A 16,341-nucleotide genomic window follows, 5' to 3' on the forward strand; every position below is an offset into this window, starting at 1 on the left:
GCATCTGTATAATTAAATTGATTACTTGGTTAACGCTGTTGAACAGATGAGCCAAAAGACCTGGACGACTGTGAGCCTTTCCTCACAGGTGATCTGAGGTGTTAATGCTTTAAATGGGAGTGCAGGTTTGCAGCTAAGGCTCAGTGATTTATGCAGCTTGTGATAAGTGTAATCCCAATGTCACACTGTTGGTGATAGTATTTTTAATATATAAATTGCATATCCATCTATTACCTGCTACTTACTCATCAAAGGCTGTAGACAGAGTTGCTCTTACAAAAGATATAAAAATATAAAGGGCAAACACATTAGTGGTCTTTACCACCATGGTTGGAACACTCCATCATCTACGCTTTGTTGTAGTTGCAGGTCAGAAAGGTCTTGCAGTGATTTTCTTTTATACAGGGCCATCGCATGACTGATTTTCCAGTCGGAGAGACTCTGTGTTCTCAACAACTGGTCAGCCTACTCCAGTCACTCCTTGACTCACTGCACGCCTGACTGGGCTAACACTGTCTGGAGCTCGTCCTGTGTGGCTGTGTCTGCGTGTGTTGCACTGAGACTTAGAAAGACAGTCAGCCTCCGGAAAGTAGGCTGGTGTGATAACGCTCAGAAATGATAGCTTGGCCCTGGAGAGCACTTGACACGCAATAGCTCCTTCCTCAGATTGACACACACGCACACTCAGACACACACAGCTGTCACAATGAAGGGTAAACAAGTAGTGCCAAAGGCTTTCAATAACAGGGAGGGAAAAGAAAGTTATTCTCAGCAGCACTTTGCTTTGACTCTATCTTTTTTTTAAAAATGTGCTTTAGAAATAAAATAGACTGGATTGGATCTGCATTCATCTGTGTGTCGGTGCGGCACTCACGTCTATGTATTTGTGAACAATCTAAGTGGACCAAATTGAGCGTACTTCCACTCAAGCAAATGTCTTACTTCAACTTCTGTCAGACTTGTCCAAGTTGACACTCCCACCTCTCAACAGAAGAAAGTTTGATGGAACACAAAAATGGCAGGCAATTAAGGGCTGAACAATTATTAAACACTTATCAGGAAGTTGTTCTAAATAAGATTAAATTAGTGGGATGTCCCTGAATGGACGGTTGAAAGTAGGTCTTGAAGCTACTTTATTTACGCTTTTCTCTGACGTCTGAAAAGTATATTTGAACATAAAAATATATGACATGTCTAATGCTTGCTTCAATGTTTTTTTACCTAATAAATTGGACTAGACTTAAATCCTCACAGCATCTGTAGGTGGGATAAAAAAACGTTTCTGCCTCGTGTGGTTTGCAGTAGCAACGCCGCTGCACCTAATAAATTGAACATTGGTTTTAAAAATAGTCAAAAGATTTGCTAGATGTAAAGCGAAGAGGAAAGAAGCAGCACTGAATAAACCCATAATGTACATTTGGAAAGAAGTGTGCACTGAAGCACATTTAATCACAAATTCAAACACGTGGAGAGAATTTAAAATTATGACATATTTTAGTAAATGACTTTCAAAATGGGCCCATTCTAGTCATGTGCCCAACTCAGTGTTTTTTGGAGGGAAGTGTTTGATGCTGTCAAACAGACAATCACACAAAACTCTGTTGCAGCTCTATTTATATATTCATGTCCTGTACAGTCATATATGTTGTCCTCTTATGTGTATTTTGACCAGTTACTTATTTAGCAGCAACTTAAGTTCACGTAATTCAGTTACAATGAGGTAAATTGTGGCCCTGTGTTCAATGCTTTGTGAGAACCTCTTACTATTTTTTGACCAAGATTTTTTTTTTTGAATTGTGCTGAGTTTGTAGCTTTCAGATCACAACAGTGAGAGGGTCATTGCCCACAGCTAATGTCAGACTAATACTAAAAGAGAAGGAGGATTACACACAACCGCCACCTCTCAGGTCCCAGTTGAATCCATGCTCTAAGGCTAAGGAAGAAATTGCTTTATAACGTCAACCCAAATCAAAAGAAAACACACACACACACACACACACACACACACACATGCCTGGGTGCACAAACATGCTTGTTGCCATTATACTTTTAATTTGTTCTTGAGGGTGATCAGAATTAATTTGCATACTTTCCTAAATGTAAGCGTTGAACTTTATAATGATGTGCAGCTCTCAGTGAGTGATAGATTGGGCTCATGATTATTTGTGTACAGGAGATGGGTCATGTTTTCAATAGCAGAGGGAGGGGGTTTGCTGATGGAGCCCCTCTAGCAGCTGTCTAACACAGCTGTGGCATTGCATATAGAATACTCTCAAGTACACATTACCATAAGCACGCAGACACACGCAGTATTACATCTTCCTGGGGGTTGCACCTTCTACGTCGTGTTTTCTTTTAAGAAAACAGGCAACGATAATTAGACTCATCCAGCTAACTGTCTCACTGTAACATACTATTAGAGCGCCATGAGATCCATAACGTACCACAGACACAGTTGAGATAAAGAGGGTAAGATAAAATGACTGTATTCTATACACACACACACACACACACACATAATTGTAATTAATTTTATTTTTATATCTGATGTAACTTTAACTTGTAAATATAACTTGGTGTGATACCCTGGTGACATTGAAAAATTTGGGAAATTTAAACATCATGTAAAAAAAAAAAACAATCTGTAGTTATTATATATATATTTTATGATCTCTTTTTTTGACCGTCATTGTTTTCTTAAATTACCACTTCTCATCTCTGCAGGCCTCCTCTGTCTGCATGTTCAATCAGAGGCTCAGGCAGTGTAGGTGCAGGTTTAGGAGATCAGATAATCTCTACACAATAAAGTGGTTACTAAATGCCAGGTTTGGTGAGAGGAATGTGAAAGCCTTTTCTATTAGTCATTTTCATCATTTAATGTCAAGATTTTATTTCTTCTTTAAGGTTAATTATACCATAATTTTAAAGTATGTCACATTTAGTTTTTATGACATTTATAGTTGTTGTTTTTTTTTTTTTCAAAACTGAATGGTCCTTGTGCTCTCTGGGCTGGTTAAAGTCATCATTCAACCAAATTCCTTAGAAGTTGTAGAACACTAATAGAGAAATGCATGCAGATAAAAAAAGAAAATAGCTCTTGTATTTGCTTCACTAAGATTATAAATATTCTGAATTCAAATTATCTTGGCTTTACTATACTAATGCTTCCACTTATGTGTTTTGCCTCCTGTTTACTAAGATTGACTGTCTTCACATTAGAGCTTCAGCTATTTGCATAATATTACAGGCAAGACAGTTTAAGGATGGAACACATGCATTTCAGGTCAGACATGTTCAACTTCTGAGTTGTATGGGAGGAGGCGTATTTGGGCGTTGGCATCGTCCCAAGGGAGGATACTAACAAAAGTCCAAAAATATCCTCAGTGGCAATTTCACATTATTAGCAAGGCGTGTATCTGCAACCACTTGCCCACTAAACCTCATCCTTCTGTTGCTAATGGCCAGAAGACAAATCAGTAGTCTAAAAGAGGGTGTAATTGTAAGCGAGAGTGATGATAATCTGTATATTCAGTCGACACAACACAAAAAGGTAGACACCTGCTCTTTCTAAACAGAACATGCTGGCAGACCTGCAGTTGGCTTTGGATTGTGATTGCCAGTGACCAGGAATGGGCGTAAAAATAAATGAACAATTCCCAGCCACAAGACCCACCACACTCCTCCCAAAGTGGTACCACAGTTTATGTTGTGCCAACACTGTCCCAACAATGAGTAGCCTGACCTAGATCCGGTGTGGAGCTACATTTCAGTCTTCACGGCAGCATGTTGTCAGTTGATAACCTGGGAGGAAACATTTAGACCGACTGAACTCATTGGTTATTGGACTTCTCAAGTGTTTTATAGAACCGTGGCTCTCTGTACTGGTTGTAGAGGTTTTACAGATGTTTGTTAGCCAGCTCCTCCTTCGTGTTTACATTAATCACCTTCACCTGAGACACCTCAGCCTGCACCTACCCACCTGTTTTACCCACTGCCTTGATTTTCTGCTGCTTCCCTTGTGTGTTCCACCTTCGTCTTGCTAAATCAACACTTAAATAACAATAAACCTCACTCACTTATGTCTCGGTCCAATCAGTACTTCCGATACTGGTACCTATCCCCAAAAAATATACCGATCTAGCACCCAAATACCCCGCAGCCGCTTTTAACCTCAACCGCCTGAGCTCTGGTCAGCCAGTGTTCGTTGTTTTCCTCCTGTTGTTCAGTGTCTCAGTGCCCTCATTGATAATGTATGTAAGTAGGTCAATAATGTCGGCAGCTTTCAGGAATTTAATAAAATAAAAGCATTTTAATAAAACAGCTGAGGATGTCATTTATCAGTGAATGCACTGAGAATGATCTCTCTTCTCAGTTTAACCACACAGGAGATTAGATGAGGTGTTCAGTCAGTTTGGTTGACATCTATTTTACAACATTATGTGTATAAATGAAAATAGTGCTCAGTTGAAGTGACAACCTGTTCAATTGAAAGCAAGCTGGTTTTTTCTTTCGTTGTTTTTGTGTCTTACAGACAAATTTACATTCATTATCTGTGTGTTTAACCATAGCTGTCCTGATCCTCGTCTTCTGTTGACTCTAGTTTCTCTGAGCTCCTGTCAAGTCTCTGCAACAACTGTTTGAGGAGTCTTTATGCATGCCTCGGCTGCGTCGGCACACACACATACACTTTAGCCTGACAGTGATGTCTGTAGATTTTCTGGCCAAACCTACTGACAGCCCAGCTAAAAGGCTAGGTCAGTGTAGATGAGCTCTCTGTCTTTTTTTACCATTGAGTCCAGTTGTTGTAGATTGATGAGTCAATCGACCACCATTCAAACTTTTAGAAATCTTTTCTCCTTCACTATGCCGTAAGGAATGCTGTTTGGAACGACTATAAAAAATGTTGAGCACTTCAAAGACCTTGTTTCTCTCTTCTGTCTCGAACTATAGATGTTTCAATGATATCAACATGAACGACTGTGACTGGTGGTTGTTGTGTGTATCGTTGTATATTTATTATGTGTGCGTAGACAACTGCAGAGGTGAGCCATCATTGTGTTTCCCCCAGGACCCAGACATGATCAAAGCAGGTATACAAATACACACTGCACAGAGTAGAGAGAGGGAGGGAGACGGAGAACAAGAGCGGACAGGGGGAAAGAAGGGTTTGAGTTTGCTGCAGAGATGAAAGAGCATCAGTCTGCTCTAAAGCAGGGTTATTTGAAGGTCAGAAAGCCACAGCGATTACTTCTCCTCACTTAGCTCTGACCTGATGTGATTTGGTTTATTTATAAGGGCAATATGGATTATGAAAAAAATCATAATAAAGATTATTTTGGTCAATTTTAGACTCACTATTATTTGAAACTAACTGTTTGACCTTGAATAATGACCAGCTAATGTGATAGAGTAATCAAATATGGCAAAAGAAATTAACACAGATATTAATCAGAAATGTAGTAAATGTCCAGAATGTCTTAAACAAATACATTTATAAATTTAAAATAAAATGTATATAAATAAAATATGCAAAATAGAATGTACATTTCATCATAAATAAAATCCAAATAATAAATAAAATTCAAGAAGGCAGTACTTGAAATTGAAAAAGTAAAATGACTGACTGGTGTTGCTGCGCAGTACAGACATCAAGTACTGTGATATTTGTTTACTTTTTTTAGTTTCCTTATCGCTGCTTCTCCTCTTCATCTGTTATGGTTTTATCCTTTCAGCTTTTTTACAACATGTTCCAGACATCATAATCAAAGAGAGTGAATTTATATTTGGAGCAATCCTAAGTTCATTTGAATAAGGGTTAGTTTATGTTTATGTTAGAGCTGCTAACTAATTGCATTTTTCCTTCTGATTGATCACAGGGCAGCTGTGAATTAATCACAATAAATCATGGTTTTTGTGATTGTAATTAATCAAGATTAATCAAACTAAACATTTATAGAAAACATTTCTTAATTTTACAGCCTGACAGAGGAAGTCTGTAAGCCTGAGGACCAAATGACAGTCAAATGGTTGAAGATGAAGGTAGACCAAAGATAATAGGTTGCTTTTACACTAACAGAATATATTGTTGTTTCTAGATGATTCTGGGTTAACATTAGGGATGGATCCATATAACTTTTTCATGTCCAATACCAATACTGCAACAAGGGGTATCTGGTGATACAAATATCAATCCAGTTCCTTCTCCTGTCCTCATGCTGAGAGCTGCCGTTGCTGAGGTGATAGTGTCCCCGATTACTGCATGTCTCTAAAGGTTATGTTGAGCATTCAGGCTAAGGTATCTGATCACACGGGCTAGAGTTTTTTTTTCAATGTTCAAACCTGAAAATTTAACCAATATCAGACTGATACTGACCCTGAGTATTGGAATGTGCCACTCCTAATTATATTGGTGTTGCACGTTCTTTATGTTTAATGTCTGCAGTAGTCCACGAGGACCACTGTCAGCCAGGCTTGTCCAGACAGTAGATGCCTCTTCTGAATTTGAAGGGAAAATAAGCCTGAGGGCTTTTTTCATCTGCTGCACTAAGTTTTCTGGTTGACCACTGCCTCTTTGATCCTCGTTTCTTTGTGCTTTTCAAAAGAGCTTAGATGACACAACTTGAAACTCTTGAAACAGTCTTTTTTTTTTTTTAAATCTTTGTCTGGGAGAGACCTCTTTCTTTGCTCTGTCTTGCCTTGGTCATGTTTTCCTTTTTCTCATTACTGTTTTTTTTTAAACTGTAAATATGTTTTTTAAACATTTATAAATATGTTATGAATAAAATCTATTATAATTTATAGGGGTGTGTACTGGCAAGAATCTGGCAATATGATACGTATCGCGATACAGGGCAACAATAGAATGTACTGCAATATACTAAGCATAACAATATATTGTTTTTTTTAAACAATTTGTTTGTTGGAGATCTGTCAGCATAATAATCACACTATGCTGAACATCATGTTACTACAACTGGAACAGAGGTGTCTACATTTGTTCTCACTAGAGAAGAAATAAAAGGAAAATAACATGAACCAACAGCACAAATATTTGCATGTTAATTGTTATTAATATTGATACAGTACTGTAAAATATCAGTACAATAGCAGGAAATGAAATATAGCAATATTTCTGTGCATCAATATTTCCTTACACCCCTGATAATTAATAACATTTAACATTCAAAACCAGCTCTGAACTTTGACTTTTATGTGTATTCACTAAACTGTTGCCTATTTATGTCTGCTTTTGGCTATTGTCTCAGATTTGAAGAAAAACACCTGAGCTGCAGTGTCTCCTGAAGCATTTGTTAAGTATAGACCGATTTTAAAAAATGATGCATGCACACTTTTGTCAAACATAGCATCAAGTTCAGAGCCCAGCTTAAAGGTTTGGAAGATGAATGAAGTCATCAACCATCACCATCATGCACATTTTGGCTCTGTCTCTCTCAGAAAAATGAAAAGGACAGAAAAGGAGAGTTAAAGGTTATGAATCAGACAGGGGAATATAGAACACATCAGAATTAGGAAAGTTTGTCTGTGCCCTTGTCAGGATGAGTGATTAAGATATCTAATATGACGTTCAAAGCTGTAGAGCTAGCAAACCGGTAACGGCTCAATAGCACTTTTTTCTTACTCATCCTAGCGCGCTAATTAGCGTCTAGCTCTTTTTTAAAGGAGGGGGTTATTTATTTAAAAGGCTTGGAAGGATATAAAGGCACCTGCATCAATCATAATTACTTTGTTCATATTAAAATTAGCGAGAGAGAGAGAGAGAGAGAGAGAGAGAGGAAGAACACAGTCTCCTTCAGAGAGAAACAGGAGAATAAACGGGGCCTCAGGTGGACGAGAGAAAGTTACTTTGTGTGTGTGTCTGCGTACGTGTGTGTGCGTGGAAGAGCAAGGGAAAAGGGGTTGAGGTAAATCAATAAGTATCACTCCGGCTGATTGGACCTAATTAGAGACATGGAGAGGCATTCTGGACGAGCCGGCTGGAACTGGGTTGGCCAAGTTGTCAAAGCCATTTTAGACATTGACTTATTGCAGCAGAGAGAAAACACTGAGATTAGATGTAACGCCTGTGGGTGAGAGAGTGTTTCTGAGCGTGTCACAATGATGACTGTGTTCTAAGAAAAATACGGCCAGGTGAGCGTAACTGTTCCTCTGCCGCGTGATAAACTGGGATACAACAGCAATGATAATCACACCGAGCTTATCATGCACATACGTTGCAAATGGCAAACAACATTCTTCATCACACAGCACCACAGCTGTCAGCTGCTGGCTGTGCAGCTGCAGAGGTCTCCCAAACAAACATTTAACAAAATGTCTGACTTATTGGGGGTTTAACTTGGGTTTTTATTTCTTCTCTTGCGTTTTTGCGGCTGCATCTGCGCGTGAATATGTGCCAACATTTTAATTGTTGTGATTGTGGTTGGGAATAATCACTTGTGAAAAGCTTATGTAATGACAGTGTGTGCCCAGAGGATGTGTTCCTGCAGACCTAAAGAGCTAATCACTTGTGGAGGATGTGTTCCTGCAGACCTAAAGAGAGGAACAAAGATTGACTCACGTCAGTGTCACATTGTTTAGAGGTTGGTTTCAGGTAAACGTGTCTCTGTTTCCCAGTTTGACACAGGGAGTGGAATCTAGTTTTCATAGAATGGCTACTCAGAAAGTTCATTTTGCAATTTTACTAAAATCACAGATCTCAGACAGTTGCCACCAGGTTAAAAACAGTTAACAGTTATAACAGTTAATATTTTCTCGTGTAATATCTGTGGTTTTCACATTTTCAATAGTTTTCAAATAAGCTACTTTTTAATTCTTATGTAATCTCCCATTCTGTCCTTTTTTTATCTTATCTTTGTTAAACCTATGATTCTGAGAATTTTATAGAAAATGTTTAAGTGAAATCAAATGTTGTATTCAGGCACATATTTTTATTCTTTGTCATACGACCAACAATTCTTTTAAAGCCTTGACCCATGAACCTTTTTAAATCAGGTAGTTTGAAGCCTTATTGCATTAGGAATACATTCAGCATTAGCAAAAATTAACACTTACAATGTCATCAATTGCTTCATACATTTGAAAGGAGAATTAAGGACATGTATAATTTGAGTATATCATATCAGAAGCGTATCCTGGAAGTTCCGCATATGGGATGGATTTCTGGTTTGCAGGAGTTTTTCAGCCGTAACCCGGTGTGTCTTCTGTCTGGAGGAGCAGAGTCTAGGATCTTAGAGTAAAAGTATAAGAGGAACGTTAAGGCGTCAGTACAGAAACAGAGAAAAGGCAGAATAAAAGTGACTGTGATGCTTTCAGAGGCAACACAGACAAACCTTTATTGTGAAAGTTTGGAGAAGTTTGTGTCTTCACAAACGTCTGCATCGTGTTTTTAACTTTTTTGTTAGCTGAGGTAAAGTGGACACACTGGTTTTATTTACATATTTATCTTTTATATAAAGTTGAATCTTTCTCTACATATTGTTTACAATGATGCAGAGTGAATTGTAACTGTTGAAAACTTAAATAAAAAAAACAGATTTCAAACATTTTTAATTAACAGCATCAGTCTAATATGATGTTTGTTTGATTTTCTTTGGTTTTTGGCCCAGGGTTGATAGAAATGTTTTAGATTTGTAAGTGTGTGATTTGCACGGGTAAGCTTTACCTTTAGAAAATAAACCCAAGAATGACAAAGTAGAAAAGACTGTAGTGACTCAGGAGGGACTTGACATCCAGACACAGCCCTGCATGTTTACTTCAGCATATCATGTATATATATATTTATGACACACACATGCACTGATAAATACAAAACACACATGATATAAGAATGAGAGGCATAGGCAGAGAACACGGAGCACAGAAAATGACCACACACTTGTGGACAATGTTAGTACAAACCTAAACAAGGTAAATTATTTAATTTAACATTTCAGGGCCCGTGTGATCCACTTCATTTGTAATAACAGGCCCACAGGGACTGTTAGAACAAAATGTATCTTTCCTCAATAATTACTTCTATTTACATGCCCTGAACTAATCTTCTTTTAGTTCTTTTTTCTTTTCAATTATTTTGATATGAAATTATTCTCTAAATTAATATACAGAGAACTAAAGGGATTCGACGTAATTTTTTTGATAGTAGTTATGAAAGAGCGCTTTTATGGCTTGCTTAAATAATTATGTAGTGCAGTTGGAAGAGAAACACTGCCCTCTTTAGGCTAATTCAAGTAAAAAGTAAAAGGGGATTTATTTTACCACCCTGGATTATGTTTTATGTTCTGCTTCATTTTCGCTGCATTTCTTTAACGTTCGTTCGCTAACAGTAACATATTTGCTAATGACTAGGCACTATAGACATGTTTCTGCTAAACCTACTTTTTAAATGGTTATGTTTTCCATACTTGTTTCTCAAAACAAGTATGGAAAAAAGTATGGAAAAACAAGTTCTCTTGTTGTTTTCGTTCCTTTTCTTTTGGATAAACAACTGGTCTCTGGCGCCCCCTGTTAGTGCAGATGTTGACATTGCTGCCTTTTACTAACCATTCATCATCTACCGCTTATTCTATTGCCGGGTCGCCTATTCTGTTGTCTCTGTCTGAGTAAATTGCTTTTTCGTAACATTCATAGCAATCTCTATTTCAAATACCAAAATAGAAAAGAGGAGACGCTGGTGAATTCTTCATCCCACACTTATTCAGATGAACTGTAAACTCAGCTTCTTCACTGCCAAATGCTGTGAAAACAAATATGTTTGAGGAGTGAGATTGAGTTTGTCCTGCTGATAATTTTGTTTTTGTAAAATGCATCAAGTACTTAATTATTTTGAATTTTTAAAATAGCATTAAAAAACCCTCAAACTAAAACATGTTTGTAATCACAACGGTCCCCCTGCTGGAGTATAGATTATAAACCACATGTGAGTTAGAAAACTGTCTTTTGGCATGTATTCAAAAAATGTAAATTGAAGTAAACCATGTTTGATTACTTGGATTTGTCCACTCCCAAAAATCTTTTTTTGCGGTTGTCACGAACATTTTTGTTTCTCAGTTGTGAATGATAGAAAAATGGTGCTTGTGCATTTTTATATGGAGCTTCCAATAGTCATTTAGAGTAATATAGGGTAGTAACAATATTTTATTATTGTACAAAAATGTCTTTAATTCTGTGTGAGAAAATTTCACAGTAAGGCAAAGCTTCAGGGAACGTACTACAATTTATCTTTTCAATAATAATTTTTATTTCTAAAAGAAGGTAAAGCTTTCTTTTTAAACAGATTCTTATGGTTTGTCAGGAAAAACTTGTGTCTTTTTCAATAATTTTATTAAACTAAAGATTATTAAAGGTAATTATAAATTAACATTTGCTGATGTGTAACAGAAACAGAAATCGAGAAAAAAAATTGATCAGTGTGGTACAAAGTATTTGAGATGGAAACCTGTGAAAGAACAAGTGGGCGGATTGTGGCCCAGAAGTAAATATTAAAAACCAAAGCAAAGCTGAAACAGATCTGTTTTTATATCATGGTTTACTTTATTCTAAAAGAAACAGACTGGTTAATTTTAAATAAGATGGTACACAACATAAACAGGGTCAATATTAGAGACAAAAACCTGTGGAAAAAATACAATTAGAAGGCTACTGTATTTAGCACACGGGTGTTCTTTAGTACAGAAGACGGAACAGTACAGTTTATCGGTTGGAGTCAGAAATACAACGACTCCAACATTCACACCAAATCATAAGGCAGGTGACTAAACAACGTGAATGTGCCCAATATATCCTGAATCCAGGCTAGCAGTGCATAGGATGTATGTCTGTGTTCATTAATAACTGGCACTGTATAGTATAGCTTTAATACAGAATCAAATCTAAAAAATAACAATTGAAGAAAAAGAAAATAAAGAGTGTAGACGTGTGTGTGGATGGACAGAATGAGAGACTACGAAGAACTCATGTGGTCAAAAACATACATGTGTTACAAGATTCGGTAGTGAATCATTGTTTATGTAGTGAAAAACAAAAAAAAACATTTACATTAGGTGGTATATACACTTGGGCATTTTAACATATTATAGAAAACATACCCTGAATGACTGTCTCTCCTAAAGTCAGCAAAACAGACAAGATGCAGATGTCAGCATTCTAACATTATATTTAATCTAATTTATATTATTTCAGGACTATGTTGCTGCAATATAGTTGAACGATTGCTGTTCATAAATCCCATCTTTAGTGTTGTCTGTTTTGAATTCCTCAGTAAGTTGTCACAACCTAAGCCATGGTAAGGCCTGAAGACTCTCCCAAACTACAAGTACTGCTCCCTTTTCTCAGGTGGGGTACTTTTAACATTTGCTCTGCAATTCAAGAGGGAAAAAACATGTTTCAGTCAACATCCACAGTCACAGAGAATGAAATAACCCAAAAAACATTTACAAAAAGCACCCAGAGGTCATTGGATATAAGTGAAGTCATCGCTCAGTGCAACAAACCGTCTCAACGTGTTGTTAGCAGGCAAACGGGACGAAGAAGGTTTACAAGCTAAGATGAGGTCGTGTCATTTTCTTGAGGAAGAGGTTTGATAAGACGTCCTTTAATTTCAATTTTTATTGTAAGGGATCGGAAAGAAATGATTGTGTTAAAATTTAGTGGTGCACAAATTACAACACAAATGAGGCGTCTGCTACAGAAAGTCCAATTTTTGATTTGAAAGGCTAAGTATAGTGGAGAAAAGGTAGACAGTGGTTTGACAGTCGGACAGTCCTCGACAAAAAGGCAGGGGCTGATCAGTCAGGGAAACTAGTTTCACTCAACAACTCTGCCCTGAATTCAGAGGAGAGAAGAAGAAAGTCGGAGAAGAACAACATTAGAGGACAGGAGGGAAAAGAGACATAGTGTATTAAGACCGCCCACATTCTCACTACAATGGCTGAGTGTTGAAAAGACTGTTAGCTGCTAGACCACCGTACACAAGAACACAAAGCAAAGTGAAAGAAGTGACAATGTCAGCTGGGAGGGAATCATGGTCAACGATTCCATCAGAATCTACAGCATAAAAAAAGATTTGATTTCCAAAAATGAAGTCACATTTCAGTGGCTGAATGCAACTCAGCATTATTTTCAAACCTTTACCAGAAAGACAAAATGTGATGCTTTTGTGCTAGGAGTTAGCTTATTTATTTATGTCACTTATTTTAGCTTAGTTTACACATTAGGGGGAAGTCGTTCTCTTAGTAATGCTGCTATAGGCTTAGACCGCTGGTGAAACATTCATGATCACTAGTGTGTGCTGTTGTTGATCCAAAGAGTGGCTAATCTGTATTATTCTTTAAAAAAAAAAAAATATATATATATATTCATGTTTATTTTTTATATATTATACTATTTAATTTAATTTGTATGTAAAATATAGTAGTTTGTATTACTGTTTAAATTCTACTTCCATTCTAGTTTTGAATACCTTAGGATGAATCAACACTTCTACGTGTGTAGAAATCAACTAAAACAAAAAGATAAATATCTTCATTATGTGTTTTTATTTTTGACTAATGGTAGAATTGCAAATTTAGCGTCATAGACTTTTTTAGTGACCTGTAGAAGGTGCGGAGAGATTTTTTCAGTTCTTCAGAGTAGCCATTGTCCTCGACAATATTCATCAGTCTACAGTCCCAGTTGTCAGCTGTAAACTGACTGACTACCCTGTGCTGTGAGACTGCTCCATATATATGTATAAATATATTCTACTACAATGTGAGCAAACTGTAATTCCAATGTACAAAGGACACGTGGACTACTCTCTAAAGAACCTCTGCACCACTCCCCCACTTTAACAATAACAGAACACACTTGGAAAAATCCGTAGAGAACAAACGACAAGAGGAAGTAGGACTGGGAAACAAAGGGGACTGGGGTCTTTTCCAAGAAAAGTAAATGGCTTTACTCTCTGGAAAAGTGAAGGAGAACCTCTTTAAGCAATACAAACGGGAGCAGTGAGGGAAAACTCAAGAGCAAATTTAAACCTAATTGGAATTTTATGTCTCCTGGAGGCAGAGCTTTTTATCACAGTCATAAAGGCACTGGGACTAGAGTCTCTACAGTCCATCTGCTCAGTCTTATTTACAACCTAGACGTAACAATGGAGTCAGAAAATTAACCAGTATCTAGCAGACAATTATATGGACTGTACTGTTACTGTAACAGTTTAGTTACAGATATTATTGAATGGAAGGTTTCGTGGATATTTTATTATTTTTCTTGTCACATTTGTGTGGACCATCTACAACATGTATTAGGGCCACAAAACTGATGTTTCTCTACTGAAGAAAAGTATAACTTCAATTTTTAATGTTGTGAAATGTTAAATGTTTGTAGTTTACGTGAACACTTAACAATAAAGTTATAACAAAAATAACTTAAATGAAGCTTTATGGTTAACTTCTGAAGGATATACTCTGCTCTCCAACACCAATTCAAATGACCAAATACTTTATTTTAACTTGTACAGCTAAGATGGATGTATGTTCTTTGTGGGTTTTTTTTTTTAGTTGTTTTTTTTTGTGTTGGTTTTTTTTAGTACTGGACTTGAGCTAGCAAAAAGTCGTAGTACCAAGTTTGTTCTCTCTCTTTTTGAGTGGGTAGGGTGGGATTGGGTGGGGTTTACACGTACTCCCTGGCTGTGGAAGGCTGTGATTGGCGATAGTATTGCTGTCCTCGAATATCGTCTTTGGAGCAGGAACAACACAGCAGGGCGCCACCCAGTGCTGTCAGACTGGCCGCGGCCCAGCCCACAAACAGGGCTGAGCCAAACTCATACCTGCAAACATAACAAGGAGGAGCAGTTACTGGACAGGAAGCAGTTTTGTGGTAGGGTTGAATACACAGAGGGACTCACTCCATTCAAAGAACAAGTTATTTTGTATGGATATACAAGTTAATCTGTGATTATCACATTAAGGCAACACATTAATTACCACATTTATGTTTTTTATTATTATTATAGTTAGCCTGTTTTTCAGTTCCATAATGCCTGTTTATCAATAAGATAGTTTGGGTTGAGTTTAGGTAAAAGTTGTCGAGTCAGGCAGAACAATTTAATATTTCCACTAGGTGGCGGCAAAGCTGTCTTTCTTCAATTCCTGCAAGTATATCAGCCTTGTATTGAACTAAACAGAACTAAATGGAATAACATACTTTTCTTTTATATCTACCAGCGCTCCATTTGCGATCTACCCTGTGGTAACCTTGTTCTACGGTCAAAAATGTCTTCGATTAACGGCACTGAAAATCGATTTTCATCATAGCACAACATACCTGGCATTAGGTGGCGTATTTGGGTTGAAGAACAGATAAGACACCTGAGTAGCATACCAAGACACAGACACCACAGTACATAGTCCTGTAGAAAAAAAAACTAGTTATTTCAGCAAATGTAAAGTACTGCTCATACTAAATAAGAAAATACTGTCAACCAATGCTAGTGCTTCTGAAATGACCACTTCCTGTTTACAGCAAGGACTCTAATTACACATAAATAGGAAAAAAATATTTTGGTCATAAACACCAAACCACAGCAGGACATTCCTCTTCAACATATTTCCATGTAGAAACCAAATTAATTCTCTGCAGAAATCCCACCTGCAAGCAGGAAGAGGGCGCCGCCGGTCACAGCAATCCGCGTCTTGGTGACTGGGTTGTTATCACCCACCTTGGTGCACTTCATACCGACCACGCTGACGATGATGCCGATGAAGCCCAACAGCACTGACACCACCATTAGAGCTCGGCATGTTTGTATGTGAACTGGACAAGACAAAGGAAAGGCACAAATAAACAGTCGTTACAATAGGGAGAAAAGTAGAAATATTGAGGGTGGGAGGAGGAGGAGGAGGAGGGTGGTAGAGAAGAAGAGAAATTACATAGTCTTTTAGTTCATTCCTTGGAATTAAAGTGGACATTTTCTTGGCATGTGAGTGATATTCATCAGGGGATATGTGGTTTAAACGTCATGTGTGACTGAAGCAAAACCACATGCATTTTTGACCGACCAATCATTAGTCAGAGTTTTCCACAGTCCTTATTTAAACAACAGGGTTCTGACTGTCCAGAGGTGTTTAGGATCTTAATTTACCCTTAAATCACCTCTAAAAAACATTTGAGTGCGGCTTTGCCTTCTAAAAAATCTGAACTGCAGCCCACACTGGCCTCAGCACACACGGCGTAGTGGGGCGGACATATTTACAGATATTTACATACTCATAAACGTGTCTTTCAGTGCACAATATCTACACCACCAAACCATTGCTGTAGGTGTAATATCACAGATTCACA

At 37.5% G+C, this 16,341-nt stretch overlaps 1 protein-coding gene across 2 annotated transcripts in view; it reads right to left on the reverse strand.

The window, feature by feature from the left end:
• Nucleotides 1-11,523: 11,523 nt before the first annotated feature.
• cldn19 (claudin 19) overlaps nt 11,524-16,341 on the reverse strand; it is an 8,624-nt gene continuing 3,806 nt past the window's right edge. The window contains exons 2-5 of one of the 2 annotated variants that reach the window (XM_008321027.3): nt 15,649-15,813; nt 15,325-15,409; nt 14,681-14,827; nt 11,524-12,371 (exon numbers count right to left, since the gene is read on the reverse strand). In XM_008321027.3, coding sequence (XP_008319249.1) covers nt 12,323-12,371; nt 14,681-14,827; nt 15,325-15,409; nt 15,649-15,813 — 446 coding nt within the window. In that variant the 3' untranslated portion in view covers nt 11,524-12,322. Of the gene's footprint in view, nt 12,838-14,680; nt 14,828-15,324; nt 15,410-15,648; nt 15,814-16,341 lie in introns of both variants that reach the window. The other variant, XM_008321028.3, reaches the window with a different exon arrangement.

The sequence above is a fragment of the Cynoglossus semilaevis genome, chromosome 11 (genome assembly GCF_000523025.1).
Source record: "Cynoglossus semilaevis isolate Cse_v1.0 chromosome 11, Cse_v1.0, whole genome shotgun sequence".
Classification (NCBI taxonomy): Eukaryota; Metazoa; Chordata; class Actinopteri; order Pleuronectiformes; family Cynoglossidae; genus Cynoglossus; species Cynoglossus semilaevis.